Raw genomic sequence first — 26,537 nt, forward strand, 5'->3', positions numbered from 1 at the left:
CCTGCTCTAGCAGAGACAGAACAAAGAGGCCGAGGGAAGAGGGAGAGGAAGATGCAGCCAGTGAGCATCTAGGGAAGCCCCCACCTTGTCCCGCCAGCTCCTTCGGTCTCACCCCTGAGCTCCTTGGTGCGCCTGCTGGTCCCTGTATTTTGTGGTGTGATCTTTCATCCGTTCCTGAGATTCAACATGTCTTCCTTTTCTTTCGAAACAGACTCTCAGAGGTGAGGCCCCGGGGCCAGAACGTGTAAGGGCTCTGAGAGCTTTTTCTTAAAATGGACGCAGAAACGTAGTAGCTCTTGTGAGCCGAGCTGTTCCTGGTGGCCACGCCCGGGGGGCCGGGGCCCTCTAGGCAGCACTGAAGGAAGTCCCGATGTCCCCGTCCCAGGACAAGGGGGTGGGCCCTCAAGAGGAGCTGTGGACGGCAGCGTGGGGGCTCCACCCCACGGCCTGTGCTCTCTTCTCTGAGCCACGCAGGTCTCGAGGCTCCAGACCGACAGTCTCACTTCACACCAGAATGTAGAACTAAACGTATCTTGTCGTTTTATTTGGATACTGTGTGTTTGTGCACGAAGCATGTCTTTTCATTCTGCTGTCTGACATCTGGGGCCTTGATGACCTGGGGAGCCTGCCCCTCCCGGGCCAGCCAGGTGCTAGAGATGCTTAACCACTTGCCTTAGAGTCCAGAGCCTCCCACCCCAGTCAGATCCTCACGCTTGGGCCCTCACTCCCCTTCCCTCATCACCCCAGGGACAGGTGCCAGGTGACGTGGGACAGTCCGGTGCCCCAGAGCCCACTGACATTATTATAAAACTAGACAATCAGAAGCCCACTGACTCTCCCTTTCCTGTTCATTCCTGCAGAAACCATAACAGAGGTTTTGCCCACGTTTCTCCTCACTCTACCGCCGACGGACCCCCGTGTATCCCTGAGTGCCCCCGCCCACGGCACAGTGCACCCTCGCTTCTCGGGACCTGGGAGTAACAAGCTCTCTTTTCAATGGCAGCTGTCTCCTGGTCTGTTAGCCTCATTGTACCTGGATAATAACACGTCTTAAAATAGTTGGACACTGTACTAAACCTTTTACATGTATTAACTCATTTAAGCCTCATAACCACCCCATGAGGTAGGAATCCTTTTTTAGGTAAAAAAAACTAAAGCACAGAGAGGTCAAGTCAGCTGCCTAGCTGCCTAGAGCCAGGTTGCCTGGCTCCACAGTCCAGGTGTTAAGCCAATAAATGTTACACTGTCTATTGACCCCACAGTCATCTTAAGTGAATAAAAGCATAATGCTCTGGTCTGGCATTGTGTATGGGGTGGAGGGAGGTGGAGGGGTGGGTGTGGGCTGCCACAGGTGGGCAAGTACAGGACTCCATCACAAGGGGACACGCTGGGCACCAGCTTGCACATGACGGGAAGCGGGAGTGCCTCCTGGGGCTTGGGCCAGGCAAGCACAAGAGAAGTGTGAGAAGGCAGCCCCTGGGCTGGAGCTCAGTGCTGTTTCCCAGCTTCCCAGCTCCACCAGCTACTCTGATCCCAGTGGAGACCAGCAGACATGTTCAGAAGGAAAGGCGAAGAGGATGGGTGACCTGGGGAAGCTGGTTCAAGAGGAGACAAATGAGGGGGAAGGAGGAGAAGGTAAGGAGGGAGAAGAGTAGAGAGGCTGTGGGTGAGCCCACAGGACTCAGGAATCAGTCCAGCTGCTCCAGAGGGGCAGTCACAGGGCAGGGGCTCAGAGGATGAAAGGGAGCCGGAGCCCCCACGAGGCTCTGATGCCTGGCGCCTGGAAATCCACACTGGTGATGATCCCAGCTCCTTAAATAAGTGCTGACCACAACCCCTCCCACCAGCCAGCTCCCTGGCTCTCAGTCTCTCAGGCAGCCCACCCCACCCAGGAAAGGGGAAAGGTCTCTCCCAGTCTATGCGAAAGAACCGTTATATAGCTGTTCTGGAGATTCTTCTTTAACTCTCAAGAAATCAAAGCCAGGGGAAGTAGGAGTCAAAATCAACTGCTCAGTCAAGGAACACCTTCATAAGCATCAGGTTTTGATTGCAAAGCTGGCAGACACCAGGCCCACTGGCTGTTCCATACTGGATCCCAGGCTACACAGCAGAAGCCTGGCTTTGGGGGTTGATTAGTCTCCACCACGGTGGGAAGGGAAAATAATTCCCAACTGAGCTTTTCTCCTAGGAAGAAAAGCTATGACCAACCTAGACAGTGTATTAAAAAGCAGAGATATCACTTTGCCGACAAAGGTCCGTATAGTCAAAGCTGTGGTTTTTCTAGTATTCATGTACAGATATGAGATGAGCTGGACCATAAAGAAGGCTGAGTGTTAAAGAATTGATTATTTTGAATTGTGATGCTGGAGAAGACTCTTGAGAGTACCTTGGACAGCAAGGAAATCAAACCAGTCAATCCTAAAGGAAATCAACCCTGAATATTCAATGGAAGGACTGATGCTGAAGCTGAAGCTCCAATACTTTGGCCACAGAAGAGCCAATTCTTTGGAAAAGACCCTGATGCTGGGAAAGATTGAAGCCAGGAGGAGAAGGGGGCGACAGAGGATGAGATGGTTAGATGGCATCATGGACTCAACGGACATGAGTTTGAGCAAGCTCCGGGAGATGGTGAAGGACAGGGAAGCCTGCTGTGCTGCCGTCCAAGGGGTTGCAGAGTCAGACACGACTGGGTGACTGAACAACACCCTGGTAGAGGCAGGATTGCTGCTGGGCAGGGTAACCCACAGCACCAGGCTCTGGAGAAGACGGGAGGAGGACAACACGAGGCAGGCGTGTGTGGACCAGGGCTCAGGGGGTCTTGCTTCACTGCATCCTCAGCCCACAGCTGCCTGAGCTCTCCCAGCCACTGAGCCAGGAGGGCCTCTGCCTGCTGCGTATGGATACGGGCAGGCCTGCCACCAGTCTCCTCCATAGACGCCTGGGTGGGCCTTGGAGAATTCCTTTCTCCACTGCAGCTCTCATTCACTAAACCAGTGGCTCTCAGACCTGCTGTCCATCAGAATCCCCTGGGAGCTTTTCTATGGAGAGGTCCCGCCATATCCCAAGAGATTCCGACTTCATCGGTCTGGGACAGGGCTTTGCTATTGATTGTTTTTGTTCTGTTTATTGTAATCTTCCCCGGTGATTCTATATGTAGCCAGGGTTAAGAACCACTGTACTAGTTTACATGACACTTCAAGGCTTCCACCAACCTGCTTAAATCTACAACCCCTCCCATATGTCTACCTCCCTTCCCTTCTGTATTTGTCTCCATTACATTTTTACCACTTAATCTATTAGCTATTCTTCTTGTTGATATTTATTATCATGCTCCTGTCTGTTTCTCTCCACTAGAATGTAAAGCCTTTGAAAGAGGAGTTTTGGTCTATTTCATTCAACACCACATCCTGGCCCCTGGCACAATGTCTGGCACACAGAGGAACTGCTCAGTGAAATTTGGAATGACCATGAATGAGGACAGGTCACATTTACCTTGCCCTCTGCTCTGTCCATCCCAGTTCCACACACTCACACACCCAGCACAATACCCAGCACACGGCAGGTACCTGTGTTGGTTTCCTAGGGCTGCTATAACGAAGAACAACAAACTGGGTGGTTTAAGACAACAGACATTTATTTTCTCAGTTTTGTCCAGCAGGCAGGAGGCTAGAAGTCTAAAGGCGAGAAATCCGAAGTCAAAGTCTCAGCAGAGCCATGCTTTCTCTGAGACTTTCGATGGAATACTTCCTTGCGTCTCTACCTTTCAGGAGTGGCTGTCAATCCTTGTACGCAACTGTGTCACTCCAGTCTCTGCCTCTCCCTGCACAAGGCGTTCTCTATGTGTATCTGGGTCTGCATGACATTTTCCTCTTCTTATAAGGGCACCACATAGATTGGATCAGGGGCCCATCCCCTCCAGCAAGCCCTCATCTTGACTTCACTTCAAAGACCCTATTTCCAACTCAGTTCACGTTCACAGGTCGGGACTCTGTATCTTTTAGTGTTAGTCAGTTAGTCATGTCTGACTCTTTGTGACCCCATGCTCTGCAGCCCACCAGGCTCCTCTGTTTATGGGATTCTCCAGTCAAGAATACTGGAGTGGGTAGACATTCCCTTCTCCAGGGGATCTTCGCAGTCCAGGGATCGAACCTGGGTCTCCTGCATTTGTCCACAGATTCTTTACCATTTGAGTCACTGTCTTTTAGGAGGACACAATTCAACCTACGCAATGTATGATATATGTTTGTAGAATAGAAGAGATTCGTCATAGTTTAAAGCAAGGAGGAAGCAGGATCAGTAACTCCAGTAGCTTGTCCTTCTATCACACTGGGCCTGTTGGGGTCCCAAGCACGTCATCTGAGACCCAAGCCTGGGGAACCCTCGGCCTGTCACCCCACAGACACTCAGCAGTGTTCAGAGAACAAATGGTGAAATAGTTACCGAGGAGGCCAGGCAGCTTCCTGGTCAAGCTAGGGGATGTCAGAAACAACAGCCATGGGGATGGCGCCTTGGGAAGCCTGAGCCTCCCTCCAGCCGGCTGGGATCTACTCTTCCATAAAAGAAGTTCTTTCAACAGCTGCTGAGGAATCAGGGAGGGGCAGTGGCCTGCTCCCCTCCTTCCCACGGTGTGACAGTGGCCAGCAGTCAGGCAGGAGGGAGCTCAAAGCAAGACTTGTAACTGGCAGGGAAGCTTGGAGCGGTCCCCAGCCCAAGCCCTGCAGCCTGTCCTCCATGTAGGTGGAAACGCTACCCCCCACCCCATGGTCCCCCCACCTCCTGTCAGAGGGGAAGTCGCACTCCTCTGCTGCCTTGGGATGAGCGGGGGATGAATCTGTTCAGTGTCTGTCACTTCTGGAGACTCCTCTGGTTTACGAGGTTTACCCAATGGCAGGCTGTCTGTTCTGCTGGCCAAGATTTCCCAATCTGCTCCTTCGTGATTCCGAAGGCCATTTTACAACAGCGTGGGGCCCAGACTTGCACTAAGGTACTAATTCATCGATTAGCTCCCACATGAGAGCTTGTCTTGGCAACGCGACCAGGCCCTCATGGCCGGTGCCCGCAGAAGCTGGGTAGGCCCACCCCGGCTGTTCACGCCTCCCTAATTGCACGCCATCCATCACTCAGGTAGCCTGCATTCTACTCAGAGGCAAGAGCGGCCAGGCCTTTCATCCCAATTACCACAAGGCCCTTCCTTGCAGCCTTACCATGCGCATTTTTGGTTAAGCGCGTTTCCTTTCCTCTCTGTTGTTCCCTCTTGCTGCCAGCAGACCCTAGGACTTGATGGAGCTGCCGGCATCTGATCCTATTCCTGTGCCGAAACCGCATCCCACAGCATTTCTGAGCAGCCAGGAGTGGAGGGAGGGGGGAGGGGGGTGTCTGGGCAGGCGGCAGCAGGAGGGCCCACCCCTCTGAGCTCCAGCATTCCCCATCTGGCACAGAGAGGGAACTTGAGAAACGCCAAGAGGCAAACCATCTGTCCAGGTGGGCCCAGGAGGAGCGGGGGCCTGGGGAAACAGAGGTCATCGGGTGGGGGCTGGGAAGGGAGCACAGCCAGGTCTCAGCCCAGCTCCTAGGGTGGTGGGCCCAGCGGGAGCAGAAGGCGCTGGGGAAGCAGGGCAGGAAGGCCCTGGAGGCCCTGACTGTGCAGGCCGGGGAGGCCCAGCCACAGGCCGGGGGTCTCTTCTAGACGGAGAGGGGTGCCCCCTCAGCATCTCTCCACTTGCTCCAAGCCCTGCGACCCAGAGAGCCAGCCAGCTCCATGCTGCTTGTGAGGTAAAGGAGGGGGTGATGGGCCACCCCCAGGCCCTAGGTGAGCAGCACAATCAAGTGTGGTCTTATCAACACTTGGCTGAGAACGGGCACCAGATGACTGGGCATTTCCCGAGGGGCAGTGGAGAATGATTAAAGCGGGGTGTCAGAACAGGGAGCAGCCAGAGGACCCTCTGACTCCTCAGGCTGGGAGGGCAAAGGCGGAAGGCCCAGGAGAGGACCTGAGCACCCTGGGTGTCGGCACACACCCACCTACAGGGAGAAGCTGCCCTGGGACGGCTGTGCCCTCTCTGTTCCCACAGATGGGACCTCTGCCTTCAGAAAGTGTGAGTCCTAAGACAAGCCTGACTACTAGGACTGGGTCCAGGGGGACTGGGGTCAAGGTACAGTACGTCCTGGAATCCTCACTGCCGACCGCAGGGTCTCGGGCAGACCTCAGTTCCACCCGCCAGTCCCTTGCTCTTGCTTCTGCCCCCCAAGCCCTTCTCCCTCCCCAGACAGTGAAACCCACAGCAGCTGCAGGTCTTCTGTTCCCAGAGTCTGGGGAGAGTTGGGGAGATGCTCCCTAAAGGGAGGGGCCCTGCACCAGGGCCTCTCAGCGGTGATAAGACGGGTGCTTTCTATTTACTTCTCTTGCTGCTTTTATTTTCCAATTTTCCTACAAAGAACACACGTTCTTTGTATAATAAAAATGTTAATTTTTAAAAGATGGGAAATAATTCACATTCTTCTTTTAGGCCCTAACTCTAACCCTTTCATCTTCACGATGTCCTCTTTGACTCACTCTGCCCAGAATCAGCCTTCTTGTGTCTGAATTCTTATTAGAATCAGAATCACAAAGCACAGCTGATTTCAGTTGTTTCAAAGGCAGCCTGACGTGTCTAACTGGTCAGTGACTCTGCGCCCTGACTTCTCTGTCTTCCAGTTTCCTCCAGGGCCCCCCATTTTGAGAGGCAGAGAGGTGCTGGTTCCACCCCCCACTGACCCCCATTCTATGCCCCAGGACAAACTTAGGTCTGTTGTCAAGACCCAGTCCCAGGCAAGGAAGTGAAGAAATTGGAACCTTTGTGCACTGTTGGTGCAAAGGTAAAATCGTGAACCACTATGGAAAATAGTATGGGGTTCTTTAAAAAGTTAGAATAGAATTACTGAGATTTCCCTGGTGGTCCAGTGGTTAAGAATTTGACTGCCAGTGCAGGGGACACAGGTTTGATCCCTGGTCTGGGAGGAACTCACATGCGGTGAGGCAGCTAAGCCTGTGCGCGACGACTGCTGAGCCCAAGTACCCTTGTTGTGCCCTGCAACAAGAGAAGCCACTGCCCTGGCAGCGTGTGCACCGCAGCTAAGTCGGCCCTGCTCACCGCAACTAGAGACAGCCCACACAGCAACGAAGACCCAGCAGAGCCAAAGTCAAACACAGGCCATTTTTAAAAAAGAAATAGAATGACCATATGAAATAGCAATTTCACTTCTAGGTATATACCCAAAAATACTGAAAGTAGGGCCTCAAGGAGATATTTGTATACCCATGTTCATAGCACCACTATTTACAGTAGCCAAGAGGTGGATGCAACCCCAGAGTCCATCCATGGATGCGTAGAAGAGCACAATGTGGTAAATACATACAACGGAAGGGTATTCAGCCTTAAAACACAAAGGAAAACAGGATATAGTCTACAGCATGGATGATCCTTAAAGACATTAAGCGAAATTAGTCAGACACAAAAGCACCAATACTGCATAACTCTACTTAAATGTGGTACCTAGAAATAGACGCGTTCGTAGAAAGTGGAATGGTGGTTGCCAGGGGCTGGGGAAGGGCAGGAACGGGGAGTTAGTATTTAATGAGTATGGAGTTTCAGTTCTACAAGAGGAAAGAACTTCTGGAGATGCATGGGCTGATGGCTGTACAACAATGTGAATATACTTAAAGCCACTGAACTGTACCCTTAAAATGGTTAAAACGGTAAATCGTATACTGTGCATATTTTACCACAACTAAAGTAATTGATCAGTTGATTGATTAATTAAAAGAAAAGACTCAACACCAGTGGGGCCAGCTGGGTCATCAACCCATAGCACCCGGCTCCACCTTACCTCACTGATGAGGGCTCGACATTCTCTAAGGGGCAACACGATGTCTTTTCCGTCTACTCTGAGTCATGCCTGGCACATAGTAGCAGCTCAAAAAATGTTTGTGGCATGAATGAGAGGAAAATATAAAGACCACTTATTTCTATAATTGATAGGAAGTATGACAAGAAAAGGGCTTCCCAGGTGGCACTGGTGGCATAGAACCTGTCTGCCAATGAAGGAGATGCAAGAGATGTGGGTTCGATCCCTGGGTTGGGAAGATCCCTGGAGGAGGGCACGGCAACCCACTCCAGTATTCTTGCCTGAAGAACCCCACGAACAGAGGAGATTGGCGGGCTACAGTCCATAGCGTTGCAGAGTCAGACACGACTGAAGCGACTGAGCACACGCATGCACACTACAAGAAAGACGACTTCTCTTAAACTCAGATTGGAGACAGGAAACCTGTATGTTTGCAGACCACACTTCTGTCTGTCCATCGGCTAGGGACGGGGGGAGGCAAACATTTCCCCTCTCTGCCCACAGGGTGTACAGTCCACCCATGGGTATCTGAGATTGTCTTGTGGTCATTATAATTCAGAACCATGCCGTAGTGGAGCCAGACGCCAGAGCGACCTGGGGATGCAGCCAAGTCCTTGGAGGAGATGGAAGAGGAGACGATAACCTTAAAAGGGGGAGGTTGGGGATAGACAGGGAGAGAAGGAAAGGGAGTGGGGAGGTCTGAGAGAAGGGCAGCCCTCCCCAGATCCTGCTACACCCCCACTGCATAGTGAGGAGGTGTTACTCACCTCCACCCCCACCCTGGGTCAGCAGCCCTCTGCCAAGACAAGACCCCCAACTCCAGCCCCACAGGGCTCCTGGGTCTCTAAGAATGAGGCTCTCGTTCAAGCCAGAGAGCTAACACCCTCTTCCACACACTGGAGCCTGCTCTGCCTCCACAGGGCAGACAGTCTGCAGCCCATTCCGGGGCCCGGGGCTTTACACCCTGTACCTCCTCTACCCTCCCAGCACCCTTGCAAAGCCCCGGCCCCTCTTACAGACTCTGCTCCCCAGTGGTGAGAGCTGGGTTGTCTATCACTGTACCTTCTGCCAGAAGGCAGAGTCCGTGTGTCAGCTCAGCAGCTCCACTCCCCGTGTGAGATGCCTCCAGTTTACTCTCTGTTGTTTGTGTGTCCTCCCAAACAGAAGGGGAGCTTCCTGATGACAGAGCCAGAGTCCCCCTCAGTTCCCACCATGGTTCCTGCCTCTAGCTGAGTGTCTGAGAGCACAGTCGGCGGTTCCCAGCGAGCAGATAGAGATGAAACCTCTGCTGGATGGATGAGTGGGTGGACATCACCATCCCCATGTCACAGACGAAGGAACTGAGGCTGAGACTTGGTGACCTGCCCAAGTCCCCACAGTTCCTAAGGGGCAGGGGGTTATGAACTAGCCTGCTCAACACAGATGCTCTTCTTCCTCCACAACAGTGAGGAAAGGTAACTCCTTCCTCCTCTTGGCAAAGGTAACCCGGGTGCATCCCGGTTCTGGCTGCATCAGCACCCTTATTCTGCTTCCCCAAGTGGTACCTCCTCTAGGTGCCTCTTCCTCCAGTCTCCATCTCCCTCCTCCCAAAGCAGAGCACCAGGAGCTCCCAGGCACGAGCAGCCTCCACTGGCATGATCCGGAGGCCCTGTCCCAGGAGTGGGGACAGCATGGCCCTCCACTGACCCTGGCACTGTGGCTGCAACAGGAGGGCTCTGAAGCTGCAGGTCTGAACCCAGGCATGGCCCCAGCCCCAAATGACCTGTCCAGCAAGAGAGGCAGAGATACCTCCACCTGTCACCATACAACAGACGTGAGAGGCATCTGGGGACTCCATGGGGGTCTTGAGGGTTCCGTGGCCTCTGACCAGTCTCAATCCACAGGACCAGCGCATCCAACAGGCCTCCCCAGAACCCCAGGAATTGGATGGGATAAAAGGATCCTCCTCGGGCCCAAGGGAGAGTGAGGCCATGCAGAGTGATGGGCGCCCATCTGTCACCCTTCCCTGCCAGGGCCAAGCTCTCCGGCCACCCATTAGTCTCTTCCCTCCCTTAGATCCAGGCCCAAACCATCACACCGCACAGCTGATTTATTTATTCTCGTGGCCTTGCTCTTGGTGGGGTTAGAGAACAGCATGTCATCGGCCTCTCTAAATATTATAACTCCACAGAGAATTGATGAATGTGACTTATCACCCTTCCACTCCAGCTTCAGAATCCCCAAGCCATTCTTTGTTGATAGGAGTGTGATCATAATCATAATAATAACAGTAACAACAATAATAGCTGCTCGCAATTACTGAACACTCGTTCTGTGCCAGAGAGTGTGCTAAGCGCTTTCCTCGTATTATTTCATTTACTCTTTAACAACCATTTTAAGTAGGGGCTCATTCTGTCCTACTACACAAAGGAAGAAACTGAGGTTCTGAGTGGCTCAATGCTGATAATTTGCCCTGGTCACAGCAGGGCTGGAATGATATGAAGGGCAGCCTAGTCCAGGCCCTAGGGCTAATCACTGGACCATAAGCCAAGCCCCAACATGCATCCCTATACCATAAAATCATTCCTCCACCTACTACTCAACCCCTAACCGAAGCCAAAGGCTCAGCCCCAAACCAGAGACCAAACAGAGCAAGCAATGTGTTTCCCCAAGAGCTGCACTGGGCAGTGGCTGCTGAAACAGGGAAAGGGGCCAGTGGGATATTTGCATATGATTGCTCACGGCTGGCCTCTGATGTTACCAGCCACCCCCGGTCCTGGCAATTTTAGAGCCAGACTTATGTCTGTCCCTGTGAAAATGATGGCCTCTTAGCTTTTCTCTCCTTTCATCTCTCTTCTGATTGTGGTCACTGATCCTGATACACTCCAGAAGAGACACGACCCCGCTATGGCTGGGGTCTGATTCTGATTCTTGCCATGCAGTTGCTCTCACCACTCTGTGACTCCTGCACTGACCCAGAGTCACAGCCTCTGTGGGAGTGGAGGGGCCGGGGGTGCTCCCTAGAGGGTAGGCCACTCCATGGGGCAGTCAGAGGCCCGAGTCAGCCTCTCTGACCAAACCCCCTTGCTGGAGGGCTGGGAGCCCAAGGGCCAGCAACAGAGGGGTGGGAGGTGAGATGCTGCCCCCCGTGTGGGAGGACAGAGGGGTGAGAGGGCAAAGTGCTGGGCAGAGATGCAGAGGTGGCCAGGTGTGAAAGCTGCGGTAGCCAGGCCAGGCTGAGAATTTTGTGCCTTGAATGCCAGACTGTTTCTGGGCAAAGAATTTTCTGGATTTACTTTGTGTTCCACTTTACAGTTTAGTAAATCTGCTGAACGCTCTGCTGTGCTAAGAGGAGTCAAGAAAAGCACTCTTTGTCCACGCTCGGCCTGGAACAGAGCCATGCTGGGGCCAGCAGGGTGGTGAAGACAGGACCGAGAGAGAAAATTCCAGAGGAGCTCAGGGGTTTGTATGTATTGGGATGCTTGGTGGGTTACCTCTTACCCCTTGAACCTGGGGTCTCTGGGACTTGTTCTGATAGAGAAGGCTGTTTCTTTACCTGTCCTAAGGTGGGGACCCTCACATCTGAGGGGCAGCCATCAGGCAGGAAAGGCCCCCCTGGCTCCTCAATCACACACAGGCAGGTGGAAACCTCTCTCCTCCTCTTCTCTGAGTACCCTCCCTCCTGAGGGCTCCCCAAGCCTCCTTCCCACAGAACCATTATACAAACCCCTCCTGCTGGGCAGATAAAAAACATCTGTCTAGTAGTCAGGCCAGGTGGAAACTTCTAAACCAAAAAGCTTTCTGGGGGCAATTCCCTCACTTAACTGTTATGGATCTTGGACAAGTTAATATCTGTGCCTATTTATTCACCTGTTAAAAGGAGATAATAATAGTACCAACATCTTATGTTTGTTGTGGTGATTAACTGAATATACAAAAGTGCTTAGAACAGTGCAGGCTTCATGAAAACTCCATACAGGTATTAGCTGTTGTTAGTGATTACCCTACCACATGAGGACAGACGCGGGTATGAGGAGATGAGCAGAGAAACCCTCGAATCAGCACCACCTTTCGAGGCCTGGACCCCACCATCACGTTGAACGGAGCACACCTCAGCCCGCAGCCCCTCAGGACACTCCTGGGCCTGCAGACTCAGCCAGGGTGGCTTTCTTCCTGACAGCCCAAGGCTGCTGCTGGCCACGATCTCCCTGCCTGAAGGTGGAGTGTGGTAGGCATCAGAGGGGATGGCATACTTTGAAAACTGAGAACAAATAGGGTCTGCAGGTACTGTTTTCTTCCAAAGGCTTCAGATCTGTTTTGGGAGATGGATGGACGACACACTGTTAGGACTGGCAGTCTTGGGGCACACTGGGAACTGGGCGGTTCTGCCCACTCCACAGGACTACACCTGCCTACTCCCCATCCCACCATCAGCCTCATCTGACTCTATTAATACATATTAGTGTGTGTGTGTGTGTGTGTTTATCCATGCACAATAGTTTAATTATTTTATTTAACCCCTTTATTGAAAATTCAGCCCAAAGCTCCAGAAGGTTGTCTTTGTGTCAACCTTCAAGGACTCGTGGGTCCTAGGAAAACTCACGCAGGGAGGAAAGAACCCGCCCAAAGGCAAACACAGCAGCTCCTTTTCTGGGCATATGGGAGGATTAGCGGGCTCTCCAGGAAGCCATGCTGGATGAAGGCCACGGTACCGCTTCATGTCCCCGTGGAACGCAGAAGCAGATTTTGCACTCTATTAATCTACATCTGTTTGCATGTCCCTGCTGTCAGCGCTTCTGTCTAGGGAAGCAGCAAGCAGGCAGTAAAAGGAACATGGGCTTTGCCGGGGAGGGGAGACCTTGGTGCACCCTGCTTTATCACTCCCTGCCAAGTGACCTTGGGCAAGGGTCTCAGCCATTCTGAGCTCATTCTCCAAACAGAGGATGCTGATAAGGGTCCCCACCCCGCAGGGCTGTCAGCCCCCTGACAGGATTAGCGAGGATGTGGATAATGCCTGGTGCAGTGCCTGGCACACACTGGCTTAGAAGGCATGGAGGTTGCCAGAGATGCCGGATGCTGGTGAAGGCTGAGATGACGATGGTGACCCTGAGGTCCCAAGTCTGTGCTTTCTGCCTCCCTTGTTAGGCTAGGGGTTTTTCCAACAGCTGGTGGTGTTGTTTTCTCCTTTCCCCTCCTCCCTACAGCCTCACCTCCTCCCCACAGTACTAATTCACTTAACAGACCTAGAGGGGCAGGGCTGGGGTGCCCCAGACAACACACATTCCAAAGCCACCAGACCCCCTGGTTGGGCTTTGCCCTCTTGAAGTGAAGGAAAGGGACACACCATCTCCTCTGGGATTCAGCCTTCCCACCCTGCCCTCGCCCCCGAGCCTTGCCCCTACCTCACGTTGTCATGTTTCTGGATGTAAATCTTATGGAACATCATATCCTCCTGTTTGGCGTTGATGTCGGCTTTCATCTCCATGGCAACGTGACGGGGAAGGACAGACAGCAGGAGCCGCTCCTGGAGGGGAAGCAGATGCTTTCATCATAGCCTCTCCCCAACTTGGCAGTCCCTTCCCCTCCCCAGGCTTCACTCCTCCACACCTGTGTCCCCACCGCAGGGCCCGGGAAAACCTCTCAGGCTCTCCTCAAACTCAGGGGGCTAACACTTGCATGCTGGGGGCAGAGACATGCCTCAGGGCCACCTGGCCCCCATCTCCCTGGGACACCTCCTGGTTCTTCGGTTACACGGAGAAAAGCACTCCTGGTGAGCCTGTAATACCAAGCACCTTGGGTCAAAGACCTTGGGCAAATGACTGAACTTCTCTGAGCCTCCAGTTGCTTATATAAATGGGGATGCGGTTGTTGGAGCTTTAGATGAGATTCATTCAGTCATCAAATATTCACTGCGAACTGACCGTGTTCCAGGCATCATGCTGGGTGCCAGGAGTGATAGCTGGGGCCAGGTTCCGCCTTCACAAATTCCCGGTCTCCTGTGTTACAGATACTATGGGGCGCAGAGCAGGGGGACCTGTCTGAGGCTAGGGAGAAGTGGGGTGGTCACAGAGGACTTCGTGGGGACTAGAGAATGATGTGCTTCATTTTCACAGGATGGTGGCCCAGGAGGACGGGAAAGATCCCTGACCGGAGAAACTGAGGAATTAAGATCAGCTGAAGAGGAGGTTGGAGGGAAGCAGGGAGAGGGGCCCAGGGCCTCCCTGTGAAGTGGGGGAGGGTCACATCAGCCCTTGATGGAGTCTGGATGTGGCCTCCTCTCTGAGTTCTCCTCTGGGGCCTGCCTGCTCCAGAGGTTCAGCTGCGCCCAGAGTGTGCAGCCTCTGCCCGCACCCTCTGCAGCCCTCCCCATGCCAGGCCCTCTGCCAGGCTCACTCAGGGATCCTCTCATCTGAGGCCTCTCCTCCTGGTGGCCCACAGCCCCTCCATCTCGCCACCCCCATCCCCCAGCACTGGAAGCTGGGCCACTCCCTCCCCAGGCCCTAAGACTTCTGCTCCTGTGCCTGTCCAGTTCCCCTCCCGCCTTCCTGCCCCACCCCTGACCTCTTCCTGCTCACTCCTGCCCTTGGGGAGCAAGGCTTCCCCCAGTACCTCCCCTGGTCACCTCCCAAGCCACTCCCTGGTCCAGGTCCCCAAGTCTTCAGCTGCCCGCCTGACATCATGCCCACACCATGCTCACCCTCCCGGTGGCTCTTCTCAAGTTCCCTGCCTTTGCCCATGGCACTCCCAACTTCCGGGTCATCAAGGTCAAGGCCTTGCTCCTCAGCTAGAATCACCATCCTCACACATGCTGCTACCCTTCCTTGGGCTCATCCCCTTCCCAGAAGGAGGGTCCTGGCTCCAGCTGCCAGCATCCCTTGCCACCCTGGGCCTTCCTGTAGAGTCCCCCATCACTCTGCATTTCAGCCTGTTACTGGGGCCTCCTGAGGGTGGGAATGTGTCTTGTTGGGCTTACAGCAGACAGTCTTATGCTCAGGAAGCTCTGGTAAACTAGTGAGGAATGGTGCTCTCTGTGGACAGGCCTGACCTCCGGTCAGGCCCTCCCTCAGTGGACATGGCCACTACAGTCCGTCTCATATTTACTGAACTCTCCGTAAACAGCTACTGATGACAAAAATACAAATGAAAGGACAATTCTGTGGAAATATAGGATGACTGGGAGAAAGTGTGCAACAAACTGTTTAGATTCATGAGAGACCTTCCTACATTGCCGACTAGTTCTGGGGCTGAGGAGCAGGAGGAGTGGGCAGGGGATGGGTGGGGATCAGCGCTGGATCCCCTATCAGGTGGCGCTAAAGAGCATCCTCGGATCTAAGAGCACCCCCTTCTGCAGAGGGCAGAGGAGGCTGGGCTCCGGGCCATGGCTGGGTGAGGAGTGCCTGTCCCCTGGAGGCAGGCCTCCCCTCCCTGGCCTGAAACATGGTTTGGCGAACATATTCCCCTCCGCCTCCCGCAAGATCCCTGTGGATTTGCTGGAATGTCTAGCCTGGCCAGGGCCAGCACATGTAAGCTGTGATGAACTGTAAATGCTATAAACGCTAATTTTACTGCAAAAGGGTGAGGTCCAGGCATGGTGGGGGGGGCGGAGTGGCAGTGGGGGGAGGCACTCCCTAACCCAGAAGGGGTGGGAAGATATCCTGATCTCAGGCAAGTGATGCTGGGGCCTGAGATAGGCATGAGAGAGGGGGCTTTTCAGGCAGATAGGGGCTTGGGGGTGAGCAGGGTGCAGAAGTGAGGTAACCATGTCAAGAAGAGACAGTGGGAAGACTCAGAGACACCTCTGGGCATGGGTTTCATTCAAGAGCTGGACCAGGAGCCTAGATGGGACCAAGAGAACGCATGGGAAGGCCAGGCCTCAGATGGGACAGCCTGAGCTGGGGACCTGGCCAGGCACAGTGGCCCCGCACAGGGCTGGAAGGGAAGCGGGGGGCAGACTATGTCTGGGGGTGCGGGGCCTGGAGAGGCACTGTGGAACTCTGCCCCCTGACTCAGCTGTCTGAGTGTCACCAGCTAGGTCACTGTAACTCCCTAGACTGAACCCAGACAGAGGCAGAGGTGCGCCGCACACTGATGAACTCTGCACTCATGGGGGCTGAGCTCGTGCGGGGTGCATGGAGCACCCGCCGTGCCAGGCAGGAGGCCGCACGTGACCACTGCACTGCCTTCCAGGCCTCTGGCTCCCTGTCCTCACGATCAAAGGCAGACCTTCCACGTTTACACCTGCCACCCGCCTGACATGGCGTGCAGCCCAGAATTCTGCCAGTGTTTGGGCAGGCTGTGGGGAGACGCTAACCTAAGAGCAGAGCAAGGCCCCTCCGGCTCGGAGTAGCGACCTTCCCTCTGAGAGCCAGGATGAGTCTGAGCCCAGTGGGAGCCCCAGCACCTGGCCAGGCGGTCTGCTTCCCACCCCCAACTGCCCCCGGGTCTCCCTCCAGGCCTGCTGTTTGGGAGCGGTGTGCCCTGTACAGCCTCAGAGTTCCAAGCTTCTAACCAGTTCACACGCACGAGAAGACACAGGGGTGACCTGGCCAAACCTAAACCCCGAACAGGGCGCCCCCAGGATGCTAGGCAGGGAACCCTGACAAGTCCTCAGTCCCCGCCCCACCCTCAGCCAGAGGAGCACACAGGGGCAGGTCCCTCTGCCTGGGGCTCACAGAGAGAAGCCCCCGAGTCTGTGGCCTGAATGAGTGACCTGCCTCCTGGCCCCAGAGTCCTGAGGGTGAGGTTTAGGGTGAGACATGGCCGTCTTCCTTTCTCGAACTAACCAGACCCCATAACTCGGCGCACAGGAAGTGCCTCGTGAGGGCATCACAGGGCTGACAGCCTGGGCTTCTCTCCTTCCCCTTCCCCCTCCCCCTCCCCGGGGGCACCTTCATCCCAGGAGGGAATGCTGATGCTCTCATCGCCCAGTTCATCAGCCCTGGGGGCAGGAGGGAGGGCCACTTCCTGCCTCCCAGGGCCTGGGTGCTCAGTTTGAGTGCGAACCACACGGAGGCTGAGGAGGCACTCTCAGCCCAAAGCTTGAGCCCAGAGCTCATTCTCCAAAGCTTCTTGAGAGCATTCCCACAGAGCCAAGAATGCTGGGCGCCCTCCAGAGGAAACATCCCCCACGGCCTGGGCCCCCGCCCAGGAGGGGCTGGACAGCTGCCTGAGCATCGCTGGCGGGCAGGCGGCAGCTGGGCAGCCGCGCGGGGCAGGAAGGCCTCACCCACCTGCTGCTGGTTCTCCCGCTGCGAGTGGAGCCGCGCCTGGATGCACTCCCGGGTCTCCTGGAAGGCCTGTCTCTGCGAGACCTCAGCCGGGTAGTGGGTGCACACACCCACGATGTTGGTGCAGGAGAAAATGAGGACGTTGGAGACGAGCTGCAGAGGAAGAGATGAGGACGCGAGCTGAGGCCTGGAGCAGGCACTGGCGCCCCAAACACGAGCCTCCCACTCCCAGGGCTCAGGGCCCCCGGGTCCCACTGTAGCAAACACACACCTAGTTGCCAGCAAACAGATGCCAAGGGCTCCCACCCACAGCCAACTACTGGGCAGCCAAGTGCAACCGCTCGGGCTCCCTGACGTCCTCAGAGCCCAGAGCTTGGCTGGCCTGCGACAGAATATGGCCTTAACGATGCTGAGTCACAGAATGATTACCCTGGCTGCGTCCATAGTACCAAAGGCAACAAGGTTAGGTGTCCTGGGGATGCTGCGTCAGAGCTGTGGGTGCTGGGGTGGCAAGGCCACTGCAAGGAAGTTTCCTTGAGGGGGATAGGGCTTCATCGTTTGAAAGAGTGACAGGGTCCACACAGGTGAAAGGACAGCTCTTTCATGGAGAAGCTTTAGCTGGCTATTCCCCAGGGATCAGCTCCAAGAAGCAAATAGCTGCTGATGCGCAGCACTGTGTGAAGTCTTCTGGGGATGGAGGGGAGGACAGGGTCCCCAGCCAGCAGGGATCAGTGTCCACACAGGTCTCATCTCCTTCTCTACACCAGCACCAGGGCCTCCTGATGACCCTCCCCCCAGCACACCACACTCCTTTACCCCCACTCCACAGCGATGCCCATCTCTGTGCTGACAGAGATGTGTGCAGAGACAAGGCTGAAGTTCTTTGGAAAGCAGTACTCACTGAAAAAATAGGGGGAAACACAACACAACCCACAAAAGCTAGTTGACAGAGCACATTCCAGATCTGGTCCCTTGGACAGCAAGGAGATCAAACCAGTCAATCCTAAAGGAAATTGACCCATAATACTCACTGCAAGGACTGATGCTGAAGCTGAAGCTCCAATACTCTGGCTACCTGATGCGAAGAGCCAACTCATTGGAAAAGACCCTAATGCTGGGAAAGATTGAGGGCAGGAGGAAATGGGGATGACAGAGGATGAGATGATTGGATGGCATCACCGACTCAAAGGACATGAGTCTGAGCAAACTCCAGGAGATAGTGACGAACAGGGACTCCTGGCTTGCTGCAGTCCATGGGGTTGCAAAGAGTCTGGCACAATTGAGCGACTGAACAACAAAAGGTGCTGTCTGGCCAAAACTGCTCTTGGCAGGTACAGCTCCTGGGCAGTCTGGGTGAAGGGATTCTGGTCCTGCCCTTGACTCAAGCCACATCAGACAGAAGCCACACAGGCTCAGCTTTCTAGGCCTCAATCACTCCCTCCAAACACACAGTTCTTAGTCCCAGCTGCTGCAGCGGAGCCCAGGCTGGGCCTGCTCCTTCTGCTGTGGTTCCGCCCCACCCCTACCGGGAGCCCTGCGTTGGTCTCCAGTCCTCTTATCCCCTTGAGGCTTCAGTTGCTAGGCAGTGATCGGCAGCAGCTCCCACATGCTTCTTCCAGGGTCCTCTTTTTCACTGGATGTCCTGTCCTCGGCGCTGCTCTGCTTCTACCTGAAGGCTTTCCCCACCCCACCCCCTCTCCGAGGTGGCCCTAGCTTCCACCCAGGCTCTCAGGCCCACAGCCATGTGGGCTCCATGCTGGAGGCAGCGCCATCTTTCCCTGGAGATGACCCATACTGCGTCTATTCCCAGTCGACACACAAAGAGACCTTTCCTCTCCCATCTCTGTCTTGTTTCCTCCTCAACTGCACGATAGACTCTAGTGTTCTGGCTGAAAGACGCTGTGGGCTCCCCTCAAGCACCTCCTGGCACCCCCAGATGCCTCCCTGAGGAGCCTTCAGGGAGGGGGCAAACTCAGATCACCAGTTCTACCAACTCGGCTGATGATCACAACCCCCCACCGCCAACCCCATTCACCCCAGGATCCTACCACTGTCATTTTATATAAACTCATCACAGAGAAAAATCCAACCTGTTTGTTACAAGCAAAGAAGACTTCTGATACACAGAAGCTTACAGTTCAGTTGAGGAGAGAAGTGGTCACAACCGACACAGAACCAGCAGCAGGAAGCGGAAACTGAATCATGCCAAGCAAACGGGAGCAGAGCAGGGCACAGGGCCAGGAGAGGTCTCTGGGAAGCCTGGGCTTGGGGCGAGGGGCATGTTCAGTGAGGCTGGCAGACATGAGACAGCGCACCCCTGGAGACAGCCACTAGAATAGCCAAAGCAACATTGAAGAAGATGAACCAAGTTGGAAGACTTATACTACTCAAGTTCAACACTTACTAGAAAGCTACTGTAATTAAACTGGTGCAGGACTGTTTTAACAAAAGAAATACAGATCGGAATTGAGAGTCCAGAAATAAACCCTTATGTTTATGACTTGCTGAGTTTTGACTAGGATACCAAGACAATTCAATGGGAAAAGAATAGTCTTTTCAGCAAACTTGCTATCCCATATGAGGTAGGAGACTTTACCTCATACCATATACAAAATTAACTCAAAATGGATCAAAGACCTAAATATGAAAGCTATAGCTATAAACTCTGAGAAGAAAACATAGGAATACCTCTTAATGACCTAGGATTAGGCGGCGACTTCTTAGACATCACATCAAAAGCACAAATGATAAAAGAAGAAAAGATAAATTGTACTTCATCAAAATTAAGAAGCCTTGTGCTTCAAAAGGAACCATTAGGAAAGTGAAAAGACAACCCATAGAATGGGAAAAAATGCCTGCAAATCATCTATCACACCTAAATAAAGGTGTTATAAATTTTTGACAAATATACAAAGGCAACTAAATGGAGGAGGATAATCTTTTGGAGCAAATGGTGCTAGAACAATTGAATATCCATATGATTAACTCAAATCTCATAAAATATTACAAAAATTTATTCAGAACAAATTGTAAAAAACTTTACAACAACAAAAAAAATTTATTCAGAACTAAATGTAAAACCTAAAACTAGTAAACTTCCAAAAGAAAACACTTTGGAAGAAAAGAAGAAAACACTTTCTTCCAGAAGAAAACCCAAGAAGACTTTGGGTTAGGCAAAAATTTCTTATATACCACAGCAAAACATGACTCATAAAAGAAAAGAGAAATTGATAAATTAGACATTATCAAAATTAAGAACATTTGCCTTCAAAAGACACTGTTACGAAAATGAAATGACAAGCCATAGAATGGAAAAATTTATTTGTAGATCAGATATCTGATTAAAAGACTTGAATCCAAAATTCTCAAAGAGCTGTCAAATCAAAAACTAAAAAAAACCCTCAAACCACTTTTTAAAAGAGCAAAATATTTAAGTAGACAGTTTACCAAGAAGATATAAGGATGGCAAACAGAGAAAGATGGAAATAATTAGCCGTTAAGGAAATGCAAATTTCTTACAAAAAACAATGAGATACTACTAAACACTATTAAATGGTTAAAATAAAAGCAAATTTAAAAAATGAAAATAAGGACGTCCCTGGTGGTCCAGTGATTAAAAATTTGCCTTGCAATGCAGGAGATGTGGGTTTGATCCCTGGTCGGGAACTAAGATCTCAAAAGCCTCAGAGCAACTAAGCCCACATGCCATAACTGCTGAGCCCACGTGCCAAAACTAGAGAGTCTGCACACCTCAATGACAGATCCCTCATGATGCAACACAGACTCCATGCCACAGCTAAGACCAAAAGCAGCCAAATAAATAATGTGCTTTGTGGCTCAGTTGTGTCCGACTCTTTGCAACCCCATGGACTGTAGCCCGCCAGGCTCCTCTGTCCATGGGATTCTCCAGGCAAGAATACTGGAGTGGACTGCCATGCCCTCCTCCAGGGGATCTTCTCAACTCAGGGATCAAACTCAAGTCTTCCACTTTGCAGGAGGATTCGTCACTGTCTGAGCCACCAGGTAAGCCCATGACTCTGACAACTTCCTGTTAAAATGTGGCATAAGACTGTCTCAGTTTGGAGAATAGACACAGAATTGGAAGTATTTCTGAGTTCCAAGTTCTAGATCTGAATCTTGTATGATTAAAATCTCAATCCCTTGGTCTGCCATTTTGGTGTAACAGAATTAGAAGTAGTTGGAGGAATGACAACTGGAATTTTAATTGACAAAATAAATCTCATTTCTTCACAGAAGCGTAGGCCTGAAACTCACTTTGGACCAGGCACTTCAGGGAGACTTGTAGTCAGGTAGCCAGTTGTCGGACACAACTGAAGCGACTTAGTAGCAGCAGCAGCAGCCAGTTGCCTACTTTTATAAAAAGTAAGGTTGTAGTTGCTAGCTGTCAGCAGACATTGTTTTGAGAATGTTTTGTGGCATCCAAGCACGACTCAGAAAATTCAAGTGTTAAGCAATACAAGGTCTAGTCTGAAATTACACCCATAGTATCACCTAGTTATTTCCTTGGATATCTGAACCATAGCTACTCTATTTTCACTTTTAATTGTAAAATTATCCTTAACAGCCAAAGCAGATGTCATCATTAATTATGTCAGTGTTTCTCTGAGCTTCCCTGGTGGCTCAGATGGTAAAAGTGTCTGCTTGCAATGCTGGAGACCCGGGTTCAATCCCTGGGTTGGTTCAATCTCCAGGGTTGTCCTGGAGAATGAAAAGGCAACCCACTCCAGTACTCTTGCCTGGAAAATGCCATGGATGGAGGAACCTCGTAGGCTACGGTCGATGGGTCACAAAGAGTCGGACACAACGGAGCGACTTCACTTTCACATTTCAGCGTCTCTCTAGGTACAGAAGATGCAGGAATTGGGACTCATAAAATCTTCTCCTAAAAAGATCTAACGCTATGAAGCCCTGTTTTGCCAGTTTTCCCCAGAGCACAGAGTGCACAGAAATAAGTAATAAATAAAAATAAATATTTAAAAAAAATGAAAAGAAGAAAGAACTGCCAACACTGGTACTGGTAAGAGTGTATAGCAGCTGGAACTCTCATACCTTGCTCAGTTCAGTTCAGTTCAGTCGCTCAGTCATGTCGGACTCTTTGTGACCCCATGAATTGCAGCACGCCAGGCCTCCCTGTCCATCACCAACTCCCAGAGTTCACTGAAACTCACGTCCATCGAGTCGGTGATGCCATCCAGCCATCTCATCCTCTGTCGTCCCCTTCTCCTCCTGCCCCCAATCCCTCCCAGCAGCAGAGTCTTCTCCAATGAGTCAACTCTTAGCATGAGGCGGCCAAAGTATTGGAGTTTCAGCTTTAGTATCAGTCCTTCCAAAGAACACCCATGACTGATCTCCTTTAGAATGGACTGGTTGGATCTCCTTGCAGGCCAAGGGACTCTCAAGAGTCTTCACCAACACCACAGTTCAAAAGCATCAATTCTTCGGCGCTCAGCTTTCTTCACAGTCCAACTCTCACATCCATACATGATTACTGGAAAAACCATAGCCTTGACTAGACGGACCTTTGTTGGCAAAGTAATGTCTCTGCTTTTTAATACTCTATCTAGTTTGGTCAAAACTTTCCTTCCAAAGAGTAAGCATCTTTTAATTTCATGGCTGCAATCACCATCTGCAGTGATTTTGGAGACCCCCAAAATAAAGTCTGACACTGTTTCCACTGTTTCCCCATCTATTTCCCATGAAGTGATGGGACCAGATGCCATGATCTTAGTTTTTTGAATGTTGAGCTTTAAGCCAACTTTTTCACTCTCCTCTTTCACTTTCACCAAGAGGCTTTTTAGTTCCTCTTCACTTTCTGCCATAAGGAGGAATGAAAAATGGTATAGCCATTTTGGAAACAGTCTGGCATTTCTCATACATACCCTTGACCAGCAAGCTCACTCCTAGTATCTGCCCAAATCACATGTAAAGTTATGTTCAAATGGAACAATCTCATGATAACACATAATAACATGGATGAGTCTCAAGTTAATTATGCTGAGTGAAAGAAGCCACACTCAAAAGGCTACGTACTGTAAATGACTCCATTTATATGGCATTCTGGAAAAGGCAAAACTTCAGGGACTGAAAACAGATCAGTGGTTGCCAGGGGGAGGGGAGAGTTTGAATAAAAGGGGAAGCAAGAGGAGATCTTCGGGGTGGTGGGACTGTTACATACCATGATTGTGTTGGTGGTTACACATCCATATACCTTTGTCAAATCCAAAGAGTTATACACCAGAGAGGGCTTCTCAGGTGGCACAGTGGTAATCTGCCTGACTGTGCAGGAGACACAAGAGACACATATTCTACCCTGGGTCTGGAAGACCCCCTGAGTAAGAAATGGTGACCCACTCCAGTATTCTTGCCTAGGAAATCCCATGGACAGAGAAGCCTGGCAGGCTACAGCCTACTGGGTCGCAAAGAGTCATTCACGACTGAGTGTGTGTGTGTGTGTGTGTGTGTGTGTCTATACACCAGAGAAGCCAAATTCTACTGTATGTAAATGTTGCTATTGTTTAGTTGCTAAACTGTGTCTGACTCTTTTGAGACACCATGGACTGCAGCCCACCTGGCTACTCTGTCCATGGGATTTTCCAGGCATGAATACTGGAGTGGGTTGCCATTTCCTTCCCCAGGGAATCTTTCCAGCCCAGGGATTGAACCCACATCTCCTGCATTAGCAGCTGGATTCTTTAACACTGAGCTGCCAGGGAAAAAAAAAAAAAACAAGAGTAAAGGTCCAGGAGGGACCAGCAGAGAGAATATGAGGAGCTGGCTGGACAGGGAAAGGGCAGCTCTTCCTCTCTCTGAGGCCAGAAAGAGGAACCAGAGTCTATTTTGAGACATGACCCTCGAAGTAATTATCAGCTGGCCTCTGGTATCTCGGTACTAATCCTCCTGGCCTCTCCTGCTGTAATCTGACTCTTCTTGCAGCCAGAAGGCCAATAGCAACAGAGGGTGTAAATCCAGGTAAAACGATGTGCTGTAACCCAATAGGGTCCAAATGGCTCGGCTAAGCTTAGCATGCCTCAGTGTTCCTCTCTCCCATTCACTAAACACACAATGGGATGAGCAAGAAGAGAATGCTAGGTGTGAGAGAGGTCTTCAGAAAGGCCTGTTGGAAAGGGTGATTTTGGCAAACTGGACCTGAGAGTGAAAACGTAAGAGATTAATACATCAAACACACATACACCCACCAAAAGGGCAAGAATCTGTGCGCCAGGTCTTAATAGATGCTAAGATCCCTGTGCAGACGCAAAGGTTATGAATGAAGAGAAAGCTTCAGTAAAAGCTGATGGAATTCTGCTTACAGTCTTCCAGAAAGGAGTTTATAGCCCCTTCATACATGCTTATGCCAAATACTTAACTAGTAAATAATAACAGGTATCAGTCACAACAATAGGTAAACAAGGCCTAATTAAGGGTTTGCTGCTTTTCCCTGTGCACACTTCACAGGACATGTCCAACCACATGAAAAAGACGCGCGCGCGCGTGTGTGTGTGTGTGTGTGTGTGTGTGTGTGTGTGTGTAAAGGGACACCGACATCATAGCAGGTGGAGTAACAAGGACACCTGAGAATACATCAAACCTCAGGCCTTACACTGGCCTCAGCATCTGCTTTTAAAACCGGCCCTGCAGATGGTTTGGGTCTGGGAGGTCCCAGGACCACACCAGGAGAATCCCCAGAAGAGGGGACTGTTTGGAATTCTCGTCTCCAAGGGGAAGCCCAGAGGAGGTGCCTGTGCACATTTACAACTCCACTGGCATTCCTAAATCCCCAGCACTTCAGAAACCCAATCTCTCCTGTCTGCAGGCTGCAGGTTTGATTTGGCCACGAGCGAAGTTACTGCTCAGTATGTGCAGCGCCTCTGTGGCGAAGCCTGAAAGGGCTCCCAGCAGCTTGCCTGGGGCACTGCCATGCCTGCTGCCCCTTTTCTCTTGAGTATTCAGGGGGCCCCACGGGCTGTTTGCCAGTCCTGAAAAAGGTGAGAGGCAAAGAGGAATGAGGAATGAACTGGTTTGGAACAGAAGAAAATAAGCTAGGAGGACCTCCTCATAATCTACTATTTTGCGTGGGTTCTGTTCTGGACAGGTCAGCTGGTCATTCGCAGGGTGTATCTGGCAGGGGTGGTAGGAGATAAAGAACCAGAATTCCCCAGGGAGCCAGATTAGGTGACTGGGGAGAGGGCCCGAGATGTTCAGTTATATTTGAATGTCAGATAAACAACAGGTTTTTTTTTTTTAAGTATAAGTATGTCCTGTGCGATAGTGGGAACATGTGTGTTAGTCACTCAGTCGTGTCCAACTCTTCGCAACCCCACAGACTATAGCTTGCCAGGTCCCTCTGTCCATGGGATTCTCCAGGCAATAATACTTGGGGGGGCTTGCCATTCCCTTCTCCAGGGGAACTTCCCACCCCAGGGATCGAACCCTGGTCTCCTGCATTGCTGGCAGATTCTTTACCATTTGAGTTACAGGGAAGTCCTTAGTGGGAACATACTTATACTAAAAAATTATTTATCTGAAATTCAAGTTTAACGGGGCAACCGTATTTTCACTGGCAACCTTACCAGGGAGACTTTTCCAGTCTGCCCTCCCCAGCTCTGACACCCTCCAGAACTGGGCAAGCCCAGCATACTAAGGGTAAGCCAGCTCCCTCTACACCCCACTCCCTCTTCCAGATCCTCTCCCACTCTCAGAGGCTCCTGCACAGACAGACGACAGTGCTTCCTCTTCACATCAGGGTCTGAAATCACCTCACTTAAGTGCAAGCCAAAGCTGGGATCTGATTGTTCAAATCCACCCACCTGGACACAAGGGGCACGAGCATCTCAGAGTCCCTAGGGACTGAGGACCAGCTCCATGGAACTCTACAAATGTGACTGGGACTCCACATTCAAAAGGCAGGCAGAATCCTTTCTGTTCTAGTCCTCTTTCTGTTTACAAACACACAAAACTAGCAACCAAGTAACTCCCAAAGAAAAGGAACTGACAAGCCTGATAAGGGTTCCTTCTGTCTGCCCCAGATTTCATTTCTCCTGAATGGTGCTGGCGGGAAGCTTGGGGGACCTCAGTGGAAACCCATTATGATATAAAATAAATCAAAGAAGGATAATCTTAAAATATATATATGCTCAGAAGGCATATCAGCAGGGCTCCTTGTATCCTTGTGTATACTGTACCAAGCATGACTAGAGGCTAAATTACTTTAAAAATATATATATATTTTTAACTTTTTTCCTCATAGTGATGCATCTTAAAAATTTTTCCTTTACAAAGAATAAAGATTGCTGTATGCTTTTTTTGAGGGGGGGCGGTCATCAAAGCCACATTATCTCTGCCTGGGAGCTTTTGTGATGAGGTCCTCTTTCATGGAGGTGGCTGGTCCGTCTCAGTGGCTCTGCGCAAATAAAACCAGGCTCTCTG

The 26,537-nt window shown here is 51.6% G+C and overlaps 1 protein-coding gene across 1 annotated transcript in view; it reads right to left on the bottom strand.

Annotated features, from left to right (window-relative positions):
- Positions 1–26,537, bottom strand: part of ADCY5 (adenylate cyclase 5) — a 159,182-nt gene that overhangs the window by 51,482 nt on the left and 81,163 nt on the right. The window contains exons 2-3 of the mRNA XM_027956458.3: positions 17,094–17,243; positions 13,266–13,387 (exon numbers count right to left, since the gene is read on the bottom strand). Of these exons, the coding sequence (XP_027812259.1) occupies positions 13,266–13,387; positions 17,094–17,243 (272 nt within the window). The remainder of the gene's footprint in view (positions 1–13,265; positions 13,388–17,093; positions 17,244–26,537) is intronic.

This window comes from Ovis aries, chromosome 1 (genome assembly GCF_016772045.2).
Source record: "Ovis aries strain OAR_USU_Benz2616 breed Rambouillet chromosome 1, ARS-UI_Ramb_v3.0, whole genome shotgun sequence".
NCBI lineage: Eukaryota > Metazoa > Chordata > Mammalia > Artiodactyla > Bovidae > Ovis > Ovis aries.